General features: G+C 38.9%; 1 protein-coding gene across 10 annotated transcripts in view; it reads left to right on the top strand.

Annotated features, from left to right (window-relative positions):
- The window catches only part of CCDC88C (coiled-coil domain containing 88C), a 100,008-nt gene that overhangs the window by 51,383 nt on the left and 26,695 nt on the right, over nucleotides 1-21,930 (top strand). For all 10 annotated transcript variants that reach the window (XR_007509570.1, XR_007509571.1, XM_049828449.1 and 7 more), the window contains 11 exons: nucleotides 194-252; nucleotides 1,510-1,593; nucleotides 2,959-3,099; nucleotides 3,867-4,051; nucleotides 4,597-4,678; nucleotides 5,130-5,288; nucleotides 11,625-11,771; nucleotides 13,217-13,361; nucleotides 15,122-15,303; nucleotides 18,844-18,981; nucleotides 20,439-21,509. Coding sequence is in view for 8 of the 10 variants with exons in the window: in XM_049828449.1 (XP_049684406.1) it covers nucleotides 194-252; nucleotides 1,510-1,593; nucleotides 2,959-3,099; nucleotides 3,867-4,051; nucleotides 4,597-4,678; nucleotides 5,130-5,288; nucleotides 11,625-11,771; nucleotides 13,217-13,361; nucleotides 15,122-15,303; nucleotides 18,844-18,981; nucleotides 20,439-21,509 (2,393 nt within the window). In the remaining 2 variants the exon portion in view is untranslated. The remainder of the gene's footprint in view (nucleotides 1-193; nucleotides 253-1,509; nucleotides 1,594-2,958; nucleotides 3,100-3,866; nucleotides 4,052-4,596; nucleotides 4,679-5,129; nucleotides 5,289-11,624; nucleotides 11,772-13,216; nucleotides 13,362-15,121; nucleotides 15,304-18,843; nucleotides 18,982-20,438; nucleotides 21,510-21,930) is intronic.

The raw sequence follows: 21,930 nt of genomic DNA, 5'->3' as shown, positions 1-21,930 counted from the left end.
TTTAAACTAATCCATAAGAACTGTGTTGTTACATGGAAAGTATGGCAACATTATAACGGGCACATACATACTGTTTAGGCACTTGTTCAAGGGTCTTATTTCTCTTTTCAGGTGGGTATTTTGGAGAGAATCAATCACTTGCAGGTACTTAATTTGTTGTATGTATGTACTGATTCCCTTTTTTCCTCTCTAGGTAAAAGTATGGATGAGATTAAGAAGCTGCTGTTGTTGGTTCTGGGATGTGCTGTGCAGGTGAACATTCATTAAGGACTTAAAAATAAGATTTTTTTGAATCTGTTATTTTTTTCTGGACTGAGAAAATCCATCCAAAGATTAGTGCTGTATGAATGAATCTCCAGCTTAAGGCAGCATGTGAGGTGAAATTGTGAGAAGACACTATAAGTGAATGAAAGAAATGCAGGGGAAAGGAAGCGCGCTTTGTGATAGCAGTTATCTCAATTTGTTGCCAAAGCTTAATCAGCCACAGGATGTGTACTCTTGCAACTAAGTAGTCCACTTTGATAACAAAGTGGGAAGAGATAAGCTTTGAACAGTGTTCTTGATATCAAAATGGTTGTTGGTTTATTTTCTTACTGTTTTAAAATACAGAGTGGAACAGTACATATTAATGTCAAACAAATAGATAAGCTAGAAGTTTAAACATTTGCTTAATGAATCCTCATTTTATTTGCATTATCTTTTGATTGAATATTACGTGTAGAAAATATGAAATGAATAGATATTTTGTATATTCATGTGGGGATTTTTATGTGGCATTTGTTAAAATAAATAGACAGGCAAATATGTATGGGAAACTCCCCAGAAATGCACGACAGTTACCAGATAAAGAAATCAGTGTTCTGCCCATCAAACCTCTGTGGTGGTAAACAATAGATGCATTTCGGGCTAGCCTTTGCTTATAATTGACCTTGTTTGTAGGTCTGTCTAATGTGTCTGTCATGCCTTAGGACACTTACCCTGCTCAGCTATGTCAAGTCAATTATGTCACGGCAAAGCTGTCTGCATATGGCTGCTCTGAACTATCTCAGTGTTGCATTGCAGCACAAAGAATAAAGGTCTTATTTGGCAAGCTGCTGTGCATCCTTAGTCCCCATTTATGGGTCTGAGGTTCTTCACAGTGCAAGGAAAGGTTGAGACTAGGGACCAGGCCCCAGAAGGACACTGTAAATGAGTGATGATTTCCTCTGGCTGTTGCCTTGCCTCTTGATCTCATTGCATATTGAACTTGTTTTTAAAGAGCAAACCCAGCCATTTAACTTAGCCTTAATTGTACTGACTGTAAAAAAGTTTAAATAATTTAATGCATAATTCGGTTCATGCTCCGTATGAAACAATGAAGTGTTATACCTTCTAGTGTGACAAAGTGCAGATGTTGAACATTTTGTTGTTAGCAATGTGGGGATTTTTTTTTTTCCCATTTAAATGAAAAATGGTGCAATAAGTTTTAGGATATGTAGCACTGTTTCAGGGTGTGTTTTCTTTTAACAGTGTGAAAGAAAAGAAGAGTTTATTGAAAGAATAAAACAACTGGATATTGAAACCCAAGCTGCCATTGTGTCACACATTCAGGAGGTGGGACTCACAGTATTGTCTATTTGACTTTTTATCTCTCCCTTCCTTGACTTAACAGGTTTGGGTTTTTTTTGCCATGAAACGTTAATGCTTGGAATTTCATAATGGATTCAGGAACTTCACCAAAAAAAGATTGAATACGTTACTGCAATTAAATTATAACATGGAAATGATAGGCTCTGGGAACATTACTTGGCTCAGTGGTCTTTTAAAGAGATGCAGTGGTAAATGCCTTGCTTGTCAGTTATAGGCTGTGTAAAAATAATTGTTGTAAGGATACATGTGTAATATTTCCGAAAAGCATGTATGGCTTAGGAACTGCAGTGCCCCTTGCAGCAATGGTGTAGGCACTTAGTCCCCAAGTCCTGTGGTAGGCAAGACACAGGCTCCCCAGTGGCTTGCTTTGGACAGTGGCCTCCAGGCTCAGATGGTCTTGAAAAGTGTACTCTGCAGTTGAAATTGTTTTTAAAGCGAAGTTTGATCCAATGATGAGTATTTTTGGACTTCTAAAGCTTCTGTAGAAGCAATGAATACAGGTAGGTGTTAGGAACCAGCTTGCTTTGGAGACCCAAAGGAGAGCCATGTGGAAGCGGCCCCAGCTGGGTGCGCCTTGCCCAGAGTGGGTGCTGGCTGCGGCCAGCTGTCAGTGCGTGCAGGTGTAGAAAGCCCGATATGCTCAGATTTGAGGAACAAATGGTGAAAGTCTAAGACGGGAACTTTTTTCTTAACACTTAAAAAAATAGTTCTGCTTTAAAAAAATAAAAATAAAATTGTGATGAACTAAGCACATGGTTATGACAAAAGCAGAAACAGCCTTTAACTGAGATGAGAGACTTGCCTGACGTTTCTGCTAAATGACTCAGAGGAAATCGGTTTGGGAAAGATAGCAGTGAGAGGTACACTGCTAGCAGCAACCAGAGGCATTTCCGCTAAAGGCAGCTCCTCCCAGCTCTATCAGCTGCAAATTGAAAATTAATTGAAAGCAAGGCTGCTTCTCAGTGAGGCACCAGCCTACCTGTTCAGTGCAGGATCAGTCCCTTCAGATCCCTGTGCTGACCACCTCAGTGCTTGCAGTAAGACATTTGCATACTTCTAATATGCAAGCACATGTGCTATTGATCATAATATGTATCTGATCACTTTTAAAAATCAGCCTTAATAATTGTAAGAAAAAAATAAATACCAGAAATTGCTGCGTAGTATTACAGTTAAGGTAGTTGTGTTTGTTACTTACAACTTGGTTTTGGTGAAATGTGATGTGTTTTTTAATGGATCAGTAGAAGAACCTGGGGGATTGCAGCATATACAGCGAAAAAACCTACAAATCAACCAGTGGAAAGACATTTTTTTTTTTCCTGTTCCTAGGTTACTCACAACCAGGAGAATGTCTTCGACTTGCAGTGGCTGGAGCTCCCAGATATGGCCCCAGAAGAACTAGAGTCCCTCTCCAGGAATATGGTTTTCCACCTCAAGAGGCTCATTGATGAGAGAGACGAATGCACAGAAGTATGATGACTTACTTCTCCGATGTAGAGCTCACATGAAGCAGCAGATGCAGGCTCCATTCCTTCTCTTGTGTCTTGTTTGTGCACTGGGTTTCTATTTCTTCTACACCTTTCTACTACACCTCTGAAAATCTGTAGAAAGATTTTGACTTTTCCATTGATTCTTACGTAAACACTAGGGTGTGGTGAAATGATTGGTAAAGAGGAGTGGAGTGCTCTATCCATGAAGTGGAGACACCAAAATATTTGGAATTGTGACTTTGTCCTGAGATTTTTGTCTCTGTGTTTCTGCTCAGTATTTGTCTTTGCCTGCCTGTCTCTCCGGTAGTATCTACCGTCATGAGTTCCAGTGTCTTCTCTAGTTTTTTGCAGTGTGAAGATGGCCCTGTCTGTTGTGACTCATCAGTTCCTTTCCCTTCAGATCTCTGGAGGAGGCTTCTCCCCTTCTTTATTTAACCTGTTTATTTTCTGTCATGGTTTTGACTGTGATTGTGTTAGTTAAAACTGTTAGTTGTTATAGGTTTTCATGAATTGTCCAAGCAAAACAGACTGCTTATTTTGAGCATTGGAAGGGGACTGTTTTAGTGGTCTGAGCGTAGCGGAGATTCCTTTCCTCCTCTGTGTAATGTTCCCTCCTGGCTATCCCTTGAATTCTGTATGCCAGGCTAATAATTTTCTGCATTTATACATAATTTTTTAGATACTTGAAAAACAATGTATAATTATACTGTTTATTTCTTGACACTACATACTTCTTTGTATTTCTAGGTCATTGTAGATCTCACTCAAGAGAGAGATTATCTGCAGTCTCAGCAACCACCAAGTCCTCTGAAAGCACCAAGTCCAGATTCTTCACCAAACCCAGCCAACCCTCTTTCTAATGAAGACAAGCAGCACCTTGCAGTTGAGCTGGCCGACACGAAGGCTAAATTGAGAAGAATCCGGCAGGACCTGTGAGTCACCAGTGATTTGTGCTTCTAGAGACACTTGTATGTTAAAATGCAGGTGCCTGTCAGCTTCAGTACACTGGCCTCCATGCAACCTCTCAGAATCACATCTTTGAAATCTTTTATTCATAGCAGTAGGAAGCTAGCATGGGTGTTCCATCTTTCTTCTTTCTTAACTGCTCTCTAAACACAGAGTGATGGCTACTTCCATTTATCTTTTTGTGTCTCATCTCTGTCTTCCCCTCTTCAAAATGCTAGCTGCTACCTGCACTTTTAATTATTAGTCAGAAGTCCAGAGGCCAGCGAAGCTAGATTTAAACAGAGGTACTTCATATAAAAATAGTTGCAAACTCAGACCCATGATATGTGTATGGTATCATGAGAAAAAACCTCTTACTTTTATGAAGCTGTCATGACAAAGAGGCTTTATGTTCGGAATATGCTAGGAGATTTCTATCTTCCTTTCCAGATTCCCAGCGGTGTCCATATAATCAATATTGTTTCAGGGAAAAAAAATAAGTTCTTACTAAGATTTTTCTAATCCTTTTCAGGGAAGAGAAGTCTGAGCAGCTTGTAGATTCTAAACATGAAGTTGAGCAGCTCACCCTAGAGCTGCAAAAAATAAAACAAGAGGTAAGAGGGGCTTGTTTTACTGTGACAGTGTTACCTATTTTAAAAAGCCTTTCAGTGTGAGGCTAAAAATACTACTGTTGCCTATTTTTTAATGAAGAAATCAAGTTATTCCAGCAAGCTGTTTGATGATTATGGCTATGGCATAGCAATGCTTCGCTTTCCACTTAACTGGTGAGAGCAGTCTCATCTGTTCAGCTTGCAAATAGCCTAGTAATGCCTGAAGCTTATGCAGCATCAGGCATTAGAAATGTCAGAGTCCCAACAGGCTGAAGAACCCCTCTGTCTAGTAGAGAATTTACTGGCTAGTAGAATTCTCTTACTCCTGAACCAGGGGAATGCTATTTGCCTACACTTAAAATAAGTAAGTAAATAAGTAAAAATAAAGTTTAAAGAACATGCTTTAAAGTATTAACTAAGATTTTTCTCCCTGCTTATTCCTCACTTCTCACAGAATATCCACCTGGCCTCAGATGCTCGCTCTGCTCGAGCATACAGAGATGAGCTCGACTCTCTGAGAGAGAGGGCAAACCGTGTGGAGAGACTTGAGATGGAACTTGTTCGGTGCAAAGAGAAACTTCACGATGTGGATTTTTACAAAGCTCGCATGGAGGCAAGTGAAAATTGGGAGAAAGATTTGCCGAGTAATCCTTAATGTTTGGCTTTTGTTGTGTTACCAGTTCATGTGTCATTTGTCATTGATCTGACTATAGTAAAACATCAGAGCAAGTGGAAATTTTGTAATATGCGTCATAATTATTGACTTAGCAAGGTTAAAACTCCTTTCAGTGGCAAGAAGGACTTGGTGTACACAAAAAATAAATGCCCATTAGTTTTTAATAAACTCTGCTTAGTTCGGTATTATGTGGCTAAACAGGACAGACCTTCTCTGGATGCTTCTTCTAGAGAATCCAGGCCTTGAAAATTTACTCTTGGGTAAAATGTCTCTGTTCCAGAGTTGTTCCTTTGACCAACCTTTTAAATGTCATGTATAAATTAGCTAAATGAATGTCTGGGTGTTTTTCCTCAGGGGTTTCTAGCAGACGCAACTGTTGTTAAAATGGCTGGGCATTTTTAAGCATGACCTCAGATGACAAATTCTAGCCACCCCTTTTTGCAACTGTTGCTTGTAGTAGAAAGGAGAGAAAATTTGGACCTTACTTAGTGCCCCGAGTAGTGTATGTCAATGAGAAATATATAGCTTTGTTCCAGTAGTAATGCCAGTTACTCAGCTTAGTCCCCTGCAGCTATGCCCATCCTGGAATTATTAATTAACGTAGGTTGGAAAGGACCTTGGAGACCATCTAGACAAACTCTTTGCTCACATCAGGGCTGACTTTAAATTTAGACTGCTCTTATTTTGTGTTTTTTTGGTTCTTTGCGTGATTCTCACCTAAACTTTCAATAATCCACATACGTAACACTTCAGCTGAAGTCAAATAAATATCCAGACTTGCTGAGCATATGGAGGTTCAGTAATTGACAACCTCACTATAATTAGATAAAATCCCAGGTCTGAGGTAGAAGAGTGATGTTGAAAATCACATTTGCTAGGCCTCTGGCTGAGAACACAGATCTTATTTCTGCTCTATAAACTCTACTTTGTAGGTGACTCTTTTTCCCTCACTAACCTGAGGGGCCAGCTAGCTGCTGCTTCTTATGAATAGGTTCACTAAAATGGATGGTTATTAAATGTAGTAATAGACTACAAAAGCCTGTCTTCCCTCTCAGTAATTCCCAGTTTACATGAGGAAGCATGAAGCTCTGGCTTTCTCTGTTTTACTCCCTCAAGCTGGCAAATCAGTCATGCATTAAGCTGGCACACCAGCTATCAGCGTGGCATCCTGGCATTTCCCTTGTGGCTGTGCACTGGAGTCACTTAGCTTCTACCTGCTGCTCAGATAAATTAGCTGGAACTAGGAGAGGAGTTTTTAGTCTTGTCTTCATCTGAGATCAAAGGAGTAGCTATTTCTGTTCTTCAGTTCTCAGCCTCCTTGCTTGTCCTAGAGCCAGCAGTTTCCTGCTCTGCCTGCATGCTCATCTTGCTTAACTTATCATTCAGTAGAGAGACATCCACTTCAGTTTCAGATTTGTTCCAATTTTCCCGACTCCCTCTTCCACCCTGTCATTTTTTAGTGAAAGTATTGAATGTCAGAGATGAGTGCAGGTTCTCCAAGGATACCTCCCTGAAATACAGTAGTGAGACAAAGAATATTTCCCATCGATATGGCACTTTTCTAATTCTGGGCCACAGTGTGCCCTTTAGCAAAAGTTGTCACTGCTGTAGGGGCTGAGCTCTTCTAATATGCAGCAGGATTGCACAGCTGTCTGGAGGCTGCTCTGTGGTCTAGAATAGCCAGAGTGTTTCACGTTCTCAACCACTCCCTCTACCATCACTGAACAAGTCTTGGCACAGCCATGGATCGCCAGTGTTGAGCAGTGGCAGCGTCAGGCATACTCCACTCATTTCATGCTGATACATTCAGAGGATTCCACAGGGCGCTTATTCTGTCTTTTTTATGGTCATGGAGTAGCACAAGGGCTGTGCATAGTAACCAGTATCCAACTTTCCGTGGTCCCTCAGTTTTCTGTCTTATCTGTCTCAAGTCCTCCACCCCTCCAAAAGAAGGGTTAATGGCTGCAGTCAGTGCAATGTCTGCTCAGATTCCTCCCACTCCCTCAAAAACTGTTTGGCTTACAATTCCAAGTTGTAAGATTTGTGCAGGCATGTAACATGGTAGAGATTTTTGCCACTAGAGAGTACAGTGCCGATTCATCTCATGGCATTTACTGGTTGCGGCTGGCTTCTTAAGCTCTAAGTCTTAAGACCTGAACAAACCTTACAGAGGCACAGCAATGAAAATGTAGGTGCATAAAGTACAGCATAAGCCGCTTTTCTGTGATAATGTGATACCTTAAGGCTCATAGGTTCTTGACAGGGCTGTTAATAAGCAGTGCCATATTGGTAAGTGAGAAGAAAAAGTGGGTTTACCTTTGTGCATCAATGGAGAAAGCTATTAAACACTTAAAAATCGTTGCCTTCTTATAGTTCACATACACATTTGTTAGTTTGAGAAAAAAACTATGGAATATGCTCTGTGTATGATACTGTGACAAGCTTTAGGAATTGCGAACAAGCTTACAAGTAGTTTCTGAAAGCACATAATACAAATCAGGAGTGGCAGCAGGAAGAGATTTAAGGAGCTGTTACAAAAAGGAGTGCAAAAGGACCAAGTCTTTCTTTATGTGAACATAACACATTTAGGCATGTGTGTTGTTTTCCTTCTCTGTATGTCTTGACAAAGTTGTTCAGAAATTACATTTTAATTTGACCATCGTTCAAGGAACATGGAGATGACTATGCTCTGGAGACCTTCCTGCTGGGGTGGCTTAACAAGGTCATAACTGTGAATGTGGAGGAGCAGACTTAATGCAGGGCTTCCTCCAAGGAGGTGCTTCTCTCCAATGTAAAGCTTCCCTCTGGCATTCCTCTCCATTGAACCTTGAGAGAGGAGATCAGATTATTTTCCAAAGCCAGGGGGTCTGCCTTGCCCATTCTTCCTCGTTCTCTCTGCAATCACATTTCCATGCAGGATGACAGGAGGAATTTCTGTGAATGTTAAGAAAACCAAAAGCATCTCTTGTATGTTTTCATATAGCTGTCCAAGGCAATGTTTGATTGTCACAAGATGTTAACTGTGTCATGGCTTAGCAGGGGCAGCTTCTGAACTGCCAGAAGGGAGGGGTTTGAACTCTGTTTAATAACTAGGTCTGGATGCATGTGCAAATTCTCCAGTTTCAGATTTAAACAATCTGATTGCTACTTTAGTTTCTGAAAATGTTTTCTAGTAGCAACACACCCTGATTGTGCAACCACTTACCCCGAGAGTTAATTGTAACCATATGAGTACACAATGCACATTCTTCTATAGCTGAAGATAGTTGAATAGCTGAAAAGCTATTTCAAGACACAATGATACAGGATCAAACCACAATATGTAATTTATTTTAGAAATTACAAAAGCAGAATTATATATGTTGGATATTAAACCATCACAATTTAAGTGATATAAAACAAAGGGGTTTTTTAATCCCTTGCCTAGTAAATTCAGTGTATTTAAAAAAAAAATCCACAGCCAACTATTTTTACTGTCAATTTAAAAATAAACTCATAGTTACAAAATAATGGTGGGTTTGTTAATTAAAGAAAAAATAAACCTTAATTCCAGTGGAATCACCAATGTCCCATGACCACCACCTGTTGATTATCTAACAAGTGCAATTTGTAGCCAGATGCATGTTTAGGTCAACTATGTTATCCCAGTGACTTCTGGGAGATGTTAGTGCTGACATGTTTTAGTTAGGAGAGTTCTACCTTCCAGGCCTTGAGACGCAACTCTACAAAGCTCCCATGGAATAATTATTTAAATTATGTGAACTTTTCAATATTAAGACAACCTCAGGTCACGGGTATACCAATGAGCAATGTTGACCTTGCCATAGCAGGCATTTCCACCAGGTTATTAATTTAAGATATCATCAGAAGTACTTTGAACTGGCATGTCCGCCCCTCCTGGGCGCTGGATGGGAAGTGCTTCGGTCCATATGTTGCAGCTCCCAGTGATGTGTGGTTTGTACCAGAGCCTGGATATGTGTACGTACTTGGCACGTAGCTTGACTCTTCATGACACTAAAACAACTAGTTCCTGCTTGGTAGGCGGTTTTGGGGATAGTTCCGAGGCTGTGTTTTTGAGGTCAGACACCACCTTACTTCTTAGGGCTGTGGTCCAGATTGAGTGTGATGATCCAGCAAAGTAAACTCTTGTCATGTTGCTGTTTCATTACAGGTATTGTAGCAGCTTACATAACACCCAGCACATTTTGTGTTGTGTACTTCCTCTGGTCTGTCATCTGTTTAGTGCCACCCTTTTTAGTTTGCCCACCCTGAAGTGACCCTGTTAGATCAGACTTGGCCCGAAATGCTGGTTCTATAAAATTAGTGTTTCAGTATTACTATTATTTTAGTTACTTGCATACTCAGACATTTTAATTGCAGTAGTTGAACCACTTCACAAGCACTAACATACTTGTCCTTTTAATGCTACTGTAGTAGGGAAATTTTTCCTCTCATATTTTGCAAGTTGGTAGCTGACTCACCGAGAGATCAAGGGCAATATGGTACTGCATAAGGTAGACTTTCCATATTATGCCATCTACAGTCAAGATGCAGCAAACAACTAAGATTACTTGCTATATAAGGCTATTAAATCATGGCCCCCATAGTATCAAAAAGCCAGGGGAGTGGCTGTCATCAGACACTCTTAACTTGTGCTTTACAGTTTTCTTTTTTTGTGGGTTTTTTTTTGTTTTGTTTTGTTTTCTTTTTTTTGTTTTGTTTTCTTTTTTTGTTTTGTTTTCTTTTCCTTTTTTTTGTTTTCTTTTTTGTTTTCTTTTTTTTGTTTTCTTTTTTTTGTTTGTTTTCTGTTTTTTCTGGTTTTTTTCTTCTGTTTTCTTTTTTTTACTCTTTTCCTTTTTGTTTTTTAAATAACTGAGCCACATAAGGCTTCTTAATGTTGATTCTACCCCCAAAAATGAGAAGGTACTTGCTGATTAAGCAGTGAAAGTGATTTGCTTGTGCCTGGTGATCTTTCAGGAATCTACTTGGTTTGAATGTTTGTGGTTTGAGAGAGCAGACATGAACACTGATGTCAGCAGACTTCACATTTTGAAGACAGTTGTCCAGGAATAAACTTGTCAAGCCATAAGCATTTCATCCAGCCTGTGTGCACATTTTCTGTTTTTGCATATTTCATTGGAGCAGGGGAAGGGGTGGAGAGAGCAGGGAGGAAAGCAGAGAAAGACAAAAGGAAATTTCTTTAGAGAATCGAATAATCAGCTTCTTGCCCCATTGTAACTCTTCTGGGCAAAAATCCTTCCTGTGTCCATTTAATCTTTTAAATGCTGATATCTTCCTTTCATAGAAAATTCTGTCTCTGACTCAAGACTTATCTGAGGACCAACAAGAGTAAAAGCTAGCAGTGAGGTATTATAACTTGAAATAAGACATAATTTAATAGATGTGTTTAAAATATGACCAAGAATGCATGGTCAGCTTTTATGCTTTAGACATTTCATGTTTCTGGAGATAAGATACTTGAATGCACAGAGGTTCATTTGTTGCTTTGCAAGGAACATTCAGAGTGTGGTATAATTAACTTGTTTCTAATGCTGTGGCTACATGAGAAGAATAAGTTAAACTTTTACTCAGCAAAAACAGATCCAAAAGCTGTAATGAATAAGCAACATGGCTTGTGCAGTTAATGCTCATATGTTTATTGGGGATGGAGCAGGGTGTGTGTTAAGTGATAAGTATAAAACAACTTCTTTTGTTTAAGTGAATTAAAATTCTGTTTATGAGAGAAAGAATGAAACTTCATCAAACAGACATTTACATGTAAGTGCACTGAAACAGGGATATGGACGTAGTATATATTGATGGATAGTGCTCCCCAACGTGTTTTGAATATACTATAACATCCCTTGACAGTAAATAATCTGTTTTGAAACTGGGGAGACTGGGGACCACAGTGAGTTGGCTAAGGAAAAGATGATATAACAGTGGAATTGGAATTGAACAGTTGTTTGTCTGTGTCTTGAGTCTCTTTGGTGCACCTCTTAATGTAGCCTCATATAAAGCAAAAGGAACTCCATTAAACATCTAAAATTCAGGAAAAAACAGCAAGAAATACTAGATTTACTTGCATTAATGACACAAATAATTAAACATAGTATCATCTCCCATTAAAATGTCACATAAAAACTTTTTTATGAAACAGAGAAACATGTCAAATTTCTTTCCTGTGTTTTCAATGTCAGTTTATGAAAGTCACATGGTCTTTGAAAAGTCAGTTTATGTGACGATATTAATATTGTTACTTTTTCTCCTTAGGAGTTAAGAGAGGACAATATCATATTAATTGAAACAAAAGCCATGCTAGAAGAACAGCTAACAATGGCAAGAGCTCGTGGTGACAAACTGCATGAATTAGAGAAGGAAAACTTGCAGCTGAAATCCAAACTTCATGATGTAGAGCTGGTATGTCCTCTCTTTTTCATTATGCTAATTTTTTGAACTTCTAGTTTTATGCTAGGTCACAGATTCATGTTGCAGAAACCAGTGGAGACAGCCAAATAAATCAACAGTGCTTTTAAAGAGGTCTTTAGTTTGAATTTTGTGTACATGAATTCTTGAAATATTGTAATGTTAACAGTGTAAATATTGCCAATGCTACTTTGTGTGAGACTGATGAATTTAATTTTATGCAAGAAGGTATATCACAATTTTAAAATACAGATTGCCTTCATACATATTGATAATGGAGATGTTAAAATCTGTCAGTTAAGTAGAAATCTCTTAGATGTAGGAAATGAAATCTACTGTGGTAAATAATCTTTCTTGTTGGAAACAAAACCCCCAGCCATTACAGTGACTTTAAGAATCCATTACTGCTGTAAAAGACACAAAATTCCAAAATTTATTTCTGTGTAAATCAGAGACATGGCTTGTTGCTTCATAGACAAGGAAATGTAAGAAGTGGCAGATTATTGTCTACAAACAAAAAGCAACATTATATTTTATTTTATAATCCCACTAGAAATAATAAATACTCTTTCATCTCTTGTATTTTACTTAATAGTCCTCCTTTTATCCCACTGTGTTTTGAATTCTTGTAGGTTTAACTGTATAGGGATTTAACTGTATAGGGTTCCCAACAGGGTCTGTTGGAAACAAAGATGTTGAAGGTGCTGTGTGGAGTTATGTTTAATGACTGATTCAGGGCATTGTAAATGTCATGTGATGCTCCAGCTTTTCCAAGTGGCTAGTGATTTTGAATGATGCTTTTCTGGGTGAATTGGTGAAATTTTGGGTAACGCTTTCTGAAAATTTTGGACCCTCTGAGGCACCACTTCAGGTCCCACAAATGCAAGTGGCCAAAATAGTCGCACAAAGCAACAGTAGATTCATTCTCCAGATCTGTTTTCTGGATATTTTAAAACCCAGATTATGAGGCAGATGGTACTTGCCGATCCATATGACTGGATCCAAATTTGATGTGGTGAGTTGAAGAAGCTTTATAGAATTCAAGGTTATATCTGCAGAGTTTCCAGTGTGTCAGTGCATGATGCTACATGTTTTTGAAGAGCTTAGGTATGGAGACAGCTTGAATCCAGCCTGCCTTACTAGCCCCGGTTCGTACTGGCCCAGTCATCACCCAATATGTTCGCACTCATGTGACCCTCCCTCCAAGGGTATTGTGGACCTGAGCTGACTCTAAACAGGGCCAGCTGGGTGTCCCTATACTGTATTCTGTGGCCCACAACAAACATTAAATGCTGTACATGTATTTTAATATAAAAGTATACTGTGTTTAAGGACATTCTTCTACCCTCAACATGTGTTGTGCTTGTAGCAGTTCAACTGACAGAACAATCTTATGGATAAGCTGAATATGTATTTTCATTCATGCATGTCTTGCGCAGGACCGGGACACGGACAAGAAGAGAATTGAAGAGCTGCTGGAGGAGAACATGGTCTTGGAGATTGCACAGAAACAGAGCATGAACGAGTCTGCACATCTAGGCTGGGAACTAGAACAACTGTCTAAAAGCACAGATCTTGCAGATAGTGAGTACCAGTCGGGGTAGCTGTTCTTGTTTGTGTTTTCTTTCAGAGTAGACAGGTTGGTTGTCTGAGACAGGAACAGAAGTTGAGTCCAAGCTTGGACAACTTCCCTCATTCAGCCACTTGACTTTGAACTTAGTTTTTCAAAACTTCTAAAATGTATTCATTCTAATTTCTTTCTTTTGAAAGCATTAAAATGTTTTCCTTCTGTTTTGTTTGTCACTGAGAGCGCAACTTTTAAGTAAAATGATAAAAATTTTAAAAAAAGAAAGCTTTGTAAATGACAGCAGAAATGTCACACTGAACACTGCATATTTCTAACTGAATGGCTGGGAGGAGTCTGTGATCTTTAGTATTCTTTAGTACAATTAGTACAGACTATTAGCTGGTCTTTAAGTCCCAGGAAGTAGTGTATGCTGAAGTCATTTATTTTTACTAGATACTGAAATATGTATACAGTTAAAATAACTGGCTGATTTTTTTTTAAATGATTGATTTGATTTTCATAACTATCACAACATTCATTTCTGTCAAACATAACTTTCAAAATTTGCCTAACAGTGGTTTAAAAAAAATGAAAAAAGATGAGATTCCTTCACTGTAATGGTGCTTAGCATTTCAGCACTAGACCTTCAGAACCTCTCTGATTACCCAAAGAAAAAGAGAGTAACAGGAAATGAGAACATCAGTAATCTTTTATATGCAGTAGGAAAAAAAAATAGTGAAGGAAGCCTGATTTTGAAAAAACTAAGAACATTAAACTTTGAAACTTCACTATTTGAGTCTTCATTTGAAAAAAAACTCTCCAGGTGATGCTCCATAAAAGAGACAAATGGGATTTTACCATTCTCAGAAACGTGCCACTTCTAAAGTACTCAGTGTGCTGTATTTAATAGTCCTGATTATTTAGCAGGAATGAATAATTTTCTGAGACTTAAAGACAATGTTAAAGTCAATTTCATATGAAATGTGGTTTTGAGGTGAAGGGTAGCAATTATTCCATGTGAAACAGAGGGTTGCTCTTATAATGATTCAGGTGCTTACAGAGAAATTAACAGAACAATGAGGCTTTAATGCTGGGAGTTAAGGCTGAGAGGTAGTGAGGCTTTTGATCTACAAACATTTAGAGTAAAATAACAAATAAAACTTGCATAAATTTTGTTAGTTCTGAGATTTCAACTTCAGATACTTTTCTATGATTAACATTCTGATGGATGTCCTGTGCCTGGATACCTGGTAGTAAAATATCCTCCCTGATCCAGCATATTCTTGATGAAGTAGCTGTGAAGATAAGCATTGGAACTCCTTTTGTAAGAATTTTTTTCTGTGACTAAATGTGATCGAATACCTAAGTTTTCACTAGCTTTTGGAAGTGCACCATCTTGCTGTCTTAGCAAACACTTCACAGTGGTTTACTTCCTGCCTCAATTTATTTCCTCTGATGGAAGTATGAGAGGGTATCAATGTATATTTCGCTACTAACAATAAACATGCTACTAACATGGCTAAAGCAACTTTAAGAGTTAGGAAAATAAGTAACTTTTAAGATGGTTATCTGTTCAGTTATTTGCCTGTTTATTAAAAATCTTAACTGTTATCTGTGAAAATGAGTTCTGTTTTTAACAAAGTGTTGACATAGCAGTCAAGCTGAAATGATAAGGATCTGACTGCAATTATCTTCATACAAGTGAATCTTACTGACCTAGGAAGGGAGATGTTTGTGAATTGGTTAGTGCCACCTTCTGATTCTCATGTTTCAACAGCCAGAAAGTCCTTTGTGTTTGAGTTGAATGAATGTGCTTCCAGTCGCATACTGAAGCTAGAGAAGGATAATCAGAGTTTGCAGAACACAATCCAAGAGCTGAGAGATGCCTCCTTGACGTCCAGAGAGAGCAGCCTAAAGTTTGTGGAACTGGAAAAGGAAAATCAACAGCTTAGCAAAAAGGTAATTTGTTCACAGGAACAAAGAGAGCTCTTTGGGTTTTAAACACAGTGCACACAGGGCTATATGGCATTCCTGAATGATGAGGGATTGCAGGGAATTCACCCGCGTTCCCCAGCAGACTGGGCGTGATTTTTGGCCCATTTGTTTAACTGCATTCTAATATTGGTGTATTCTGTTGCCTTCTACTTCACTGCCTACTTACATGCATCATTGGAGGCAAGTGACTATTCCTGTTTAATAAAAGCTATCTTTCAGTGCTCGTTTTCCCCTGTCAGATTGTACTGCTGTTGTGTCCCTTTTGTCATTTTATGGCAGTCACTACTAGGCAAGGAAGCCATGGCTGCATTGAACTATTTTGTTTGTTTGAAAGTTTTAATATTATTTCCACGTAAGTGAAATAAATCACACAGGTGAATTCAGGTTAGTATATTTTTAAATAAGCCTTTTTTGCTGTCTATAGTCCTGGATGAGGTCTTCGTCTTTGTCTTGTCCTTTTAGCTATTAGAAGTTCTGTAGTGTCTCTCTGCAAAGATGTGGGTTCTTTTAGTCTTTGTAACAAATATGCAGGTCACTGCTTTTCAAATTTATCTATCTATCTATCTATCTGTGTTTTACACTCTATTTAATTAACTGTGATTACATTTAGCTCAAATGCCAGCTCAGCGCTTGTCCTTGGGAAACACAGTGCTCAGTTCACCTCCAACCACTAGCTTTATTTTTGTCTGGCTAGTAACTTGCACCCTGAACTCTGATTAATTGACCTAAGTGCCGGTGGGGAAAGAGGATGCTTGCTAGTCTGAGTATAAAAAATGTACATGTCATTTTTTCCCACATTCCTACCTTTGTTAAATTATCCAGAACATAAGGCTCATTTGTCATTTTCCCATTACCACTGTAACCTCTGTGTGTGTGAGACATTGATACAAAGATTTCAGTCCTCTCTGGCCTGCCTGTGGGCTAACTGAATATTTTAAAGGACAAAGGGCGAAAGAATCTGGATATGAAATGCTGGTCATGGATTACCAGATTGTAACTAGCAGAGTGCCAGTTCCTCTGCCAAGGAGAAGAGGTATCCATCACAGGATCATTCCATCTTCTGGAGAGATTCTTTTGCCAAGTTGAGAGGCCAGTTCTGCTGCTTGGCTTTCTTCTGTGAACAAGGAGAACTGCAAAAATTCAGTTCACTGTACTTCTCCTTCCACACTCCTATTTATGACCTGTTGTGTATGAGTAATTCACTCCAGCTCTAACTTACATGCTTAAAAATTGAGATCAAGGCATATAAAGCACTCAGCAGATACCTGTGGTGTACAGCAATTTAAGTCACTTGAATAAATGTGGTCAGCCTTTGGCTTTGCCCCAGGCACATTCCTGTGGGCACCTCTTGTTATGGCACTGTATTGGTGCCAACAGTTGTGATTTCAGAATTAGCCTGATGTTTTTGGTAATGATGAAGGTGCTGACATGGTGGGGTCACCTACAGGTCTGGTAGTTAAATAAGGCAAAAACCAGTAGTGGGGAATGCCTGTATGGTGAAAGGGGGGAGCACTGTATTTATCAGACCAATGAGGAAAAAAATGGCAGGTAAAAAATACTACTATTAAGAACAATTGAAATGCATGAACTCTTCACCAAAGAAACACAGAACATGATGGGAGCTGTTGACTGAGTACCACAGGCCAGTCAAGTTGTTGATATACTTTACCTCCCATTCAGGGAGATTTGATAAAAAAAGGTAGTAGACAGTATTCTATAGTCTGTGTGAGACATACAGCTGTTTCTCAGTGTACAGAGACCTGATACATCATATGTAAAATAATCTTGATTTGAGATGTCTGTATTTTTTTAATCTTCTTTTTCTCTAATGTGTTTTTGTATTTCTCTCACACATGTGTCCCCTTAAGTAGAGGGTATGCATGTCCACAGGGAGATGTGCTCGGAGAGAGAGGATGATAATAGGGGAAGTCTCTCTGATTCACTGCAGAATGGTTACTACAGTAGGCAGAGGAGAAGGCAACAGTTCTTAAGGACTGTTAAAGACAAGCACATATAAAGTCACAGGACAAGAGATAAATGTTTTTCTCAAATGTTTTGTGCCTGTAGGATTTTTTTGTAACTTTCCTGAGATACCCATAGTAAAATCTTGCCTTCCTAAAGTTGTTTAACTAGAGTCAGATTTCTTCCACTGTCTGAGACTTTCAAAAATTGTTGTTCGGGTATGCTTGGCTATCTACTGATCTAGTGCTTGGAAGGAACATGTAGCCAGAAAAGGATTATTCAGATAGTACAAGAGGAGACGATATGAAGGAAAAGTCATGTACATCTTTTTTTTCTTTCTTGTAAGGTTTTCAGAGGAGCTAATAATAGAAAACCCTCCTTTCAGGCACAGTCAAGTAGTAGCATTCCAAGTACCTATCTGTTTTCTCTTCATTCCTGACTTCATGGACTGAAACAAGCTGTAAACAGTAGTTTCTTACTTGCCTCCAGTTTTCTGGGAGGTGCTAATGAAGACCAGCTATTGCTGAGTTACTGAGTTTGTTCTAGCTTTCTCTGAACAGCTCCTTTGAGACCAATGAACCTTAACATGGTTACATTTCTAACTGTTAAGCCCTTCTTATCTCCAATCTGGGTAGCCCCTGCTTGTTTAAACACTTCCTGTAATGAGGCACATGTTGACATAGGCAGAGCCCAGCCTCCAGCTATTTCCCACTTGTAAGAATTATTGTTAATACCTTTTTCATTGACATTTTCCACTGCTGGCAAAGTTCATAATACCAACACACACAAAAAAATGAGCTGATACTTGTGCAGAACTGTAGATGCTCGTAGTACTTTACAAGCATAAAAAGGAATACTTCCCGACTTAGGGAGCCTAGCTCTCTGAAGTTCTTGCTTCTGAATACTGAAGAGCTACTGCTTTTTGGTGCTTAGCGCATTATGAGTACAACTTTAAGAAGGACAGAGTAAGAACACAATGTTCATGGTAGGACTGGACCTTAATTCACAAATCTTTCAAATCCAGTTTTGTCACCTGCTGGGGAAAGCAGAGGGCCAACAGAGCACAGGGAGAGGGAAGGTAAACTTGGAAACTCCAGTGCTTTTCCTCTGTTCCTGATTTTTTTTTTTTCAGTTCTATTGCTCACTGAATTGTCTCAATAACTTTCTCCACATTAACTGGTAGATTAAGGCCATCCATGATGGAGAGGCTAGGAGGAGGCAAGTCCCTCAGAAAGGTGAGCATCAGACTCTTAATCACTGACAGCAGGAGCACAACAGGGCCTTCAGGCAGGCAGGTGAAGCATTTCTTACTGCTGTACTTTATACGCTCTCATCTTAAGGCATGAAGGAGATTCTTGGCACTGTGAGAAAAACAAAACAGTCCGTTTCCTCCTCTGAGACTGGCAAGCTGCAGAAGGGAAGGATTACATCTTTCAGCCATAGTCCCCATCTCATTCCTCTCTGGTCTTCAAAATAACTTAAAGTGCAAACAGTCATTGTGTCAAGCTGTGACTGATGCGTTTTGGTGTGTTCTCCATGCAGATTGAGAAGCTGCAAAATCAAATTGAAAAAGAGAAGCAAAGTAATCAAGATCTGGAGACCTTGAGCGAGGAGCTGATAAAAGATAAAGAACAGCTACAAGTCATCATGGAGACTCTAAAAGCTGACAAAGACAGACAGGTGCAAACTTCACAAATGTAATAGAAAAGTGTATGCTCAGTAGTGGTAATTTAGTGATGTCATTTAGAGCATCTAGTTCTCAGGGAGATAGGGCAATTTGAGAGCTATTAAGTGCAGGTTGAACTTGTTCAAAGGTGGGTAGGTAAAAGGCTTCTTCAAGCAAAAAAGCCCAGCATGCTTTGCTAGCTACTGCCTCTATTACCGTAGGGGGATCTTCAGGCTGTTGTAAGGACAGACCTTCCCTCTTTGGGGAAAAAAGCCCTGGATCTTAACTAAATGGGATACCAACTGTTTTTAGGATGTGCAAATAAAACCCCATTTTATTGCAGAAGATTGGTTTTCTGCCAGCTGTATGTCCTGATTGGTTTAGTTGGGCTTTTTTAAGCCACCCAACCTTTTTTGTTCTATTTTAAACAGATGCTGAGAGAGCATTTATGTCTTCTGGATTGATATTTTAAATGTCCTTCAGCTTTTACTACTGTGCTGCAGTTCATGTGTAATGCCTTGAAACTATCCTATTATAGGTTTGTGCAAGGTATCATCTGTATTAATTTGACTAGTGAAGAAAATAGAGAGATCATTTGAGACTGGTCTGTATATTTTCAACCTGTATTAAAATTTACTCCCAAGTTTGGTGGGGTGAAGATTAAATAAAAAAATGTCTTATTTGTGTAGTGCTTTTCATCTTGAAGGATTCTTACCCAGACTTCTGCCTGGGAAACTGCACTTTACCACTGGAGTCCTACATTTCAGTTAGAAAACATACAGACTCTTAGTGGTAAGAATTAATGAATGCCTCACAGGTAGGGCAGGAAGTAAAACCAGAAGTATCCTCAATCATCAGAAAAGGGCAGATTCTGATTTTTTTCAGGTCTAAGTCCTTCTTGATTTTTGTGAATGTTGTCTAGATAAGAATCAAATGCAAATTGCAGTCTAAATCACAATTGCTTCAGCTGAAATTTGACCTGTGGAGTAAGTAGATGTACTGTTCTTACAGAAACTGTGTCCTTAATGACATCTATAACTGTTATAAATTTTCAAAAGTTTTGGGGTTTCTGACGCCTTATCAGAGATAATTTGTGTCTTCAGATCCCAAAGAGGAATGTAAACCTAGACAGAAGGATATTCTTTATTAGGAATGATTCCTAACAAAGTATCTTCTCCAAGGTGTTCTCTGAAGATCCCTTCTACTTTCTCCTTCTGCCTCGACCTTCTTAGCTGGTAGCAGGAATATAGCACTATTTCTAATTCGTTAGAATCATGGGTTACCAGAGATAACAATTTTTTTCATTAGTTTGGGTTGTTGTTTTTAATCAGGGAACACTGTTGAGAAATTTGTCTTGGATTAAATGGATGTGGGTTTGTTAACAATCATCTGTTTGCTTCAGGACTAAATTTTACTGCACTTTGTAAGGTAGGTGAGTAACATTTGCATGACTTTTTTATTGTTTATTTAGATAAAGGACCTTAAACAAGAAAATGATCACCTTAATCAAGTGGTCTTATCCCTGAGACAAAGATCTCAAGTGAGCAGTGAGGCAAGAGTAAAAGACATTGAAAAAGAGAACAAGATCCTTCATGAAACAGTTACAGAGACTAGTAGTAAACTGAGCAAGCTGGAGTTTGAGAAGAAACAATTGCAAAAGGATTTTGACCAGGTTAAAGAAAAAGTGGAAAGAGTGGAAGAAATGGAAAAAGAGCTCCATCGGCTGGAGAGGGAGAATGAACAGCTCACAAAGAAGGCAGCAGCGATGAAAATAGTGACAGAAAAAGTGGAAGTTCTCGAGCAGGAGAATGGGGATCTGGAAGTGGAAAACAGGAAACTAAGAAAATCCCTGGACACATTACAGAATATTTCCATCCGTCTTGGGGACCTGGAAAGGGACAACAAACAATTGGATGAAGAAAATCTGGAGCTTAGGAGAGTAGTGGAGACCATGAGATTTACCAGCACTAAAATGGCACAAATAGAAGCAGAAAATAAAGATTTGGAGAGGGAGAAAGAGGACTTAAGAAAGAGTGTGGAAATGTTAAAAGCAATGAGCAAGAAATCAGAGAGGCTGGAGCTAAGCTATCAGAGTGTCAACTCTGAAAACCAGAGACTTCAGCAAATTGTGGAGAACAGCAGCAAAAAGATCCAGGAGTTAGAAAAAGAAGTACAGGGAATGGAGAGTGAAAATCAGGTCCTCCAGAGGAACCTTGAGGAGCTAAAGATTTCTGCCAAACGGTTAGAGAGGTTAGAAAATGAGAACAAAGCCCTAGAACAAGAAATGTCTCAGCTTGAGAAAGATAAAAAAATGCTGGAGAAAGAAACAAAAAGGCTTTGGCAGCAGGTGGAGCTGAAAGATGCTATTTTGGATGATAGTACAGTAAAGTTGGCAGTTGCTGAGAAAGAAAACAAGACATTAGAAAAGGAAATTGCTCGATTCAGAGATTCATCTAATAAGCTGAAAGAATTTGAAAAGGACAATAAAGATCTCATAAAGCAAGTTACAATTGATAAAAGAACGCTAGCTACTTTGAGAGAGGTAAGGAAAATAGTACTACTGGTTTCAATATGATGCTACTTTTTATTTCAGCTCTGTGAAGTACCAAAAGGAGAAATCTGTTCCACATCTATTTAATACATGAGCCAGGAGATCTTCACAGCCTTAACAGTCATCACTTGGTAGTGTTGCCTTGGAAAAGTGGAACCTGCTAAAAACTGCAATGTACCACTTTGTGTCCACAAACATAATGTCTCCAAATGACATCTTTTTTCAAGCAGAATAGGGTTTTAACACAGCTCCCACGTGGTAGCTGTAAAACAAAGACTTTGATACTTTAACTAACGCTGTGACCACAAAATTGTTTGCTAACATGGGAGCTCCAGCAGGGGAGATTGACTCTTAAGCCTAGAAATTAGAGCACTTGTTGAGGATACATTAACATCGCTGTTCTAAAACGGAC

This window comes from Accipiter gentilis, chromosome 25 (assembly GCF_929443795.1).
Source record: "Accipiter gentilis chromosome 25, bAccGen1.1, whole genome shotgun sequence".
Taxonomy (NCBI): Eukaryota; Metazoa; Chordata; class Aves; order Accipitriformes; family Accipitridae; genus Astur; species Astur gentilis.
This window is presented reverse-complemented; position numbering and strand designations above follow the sequence as displayed.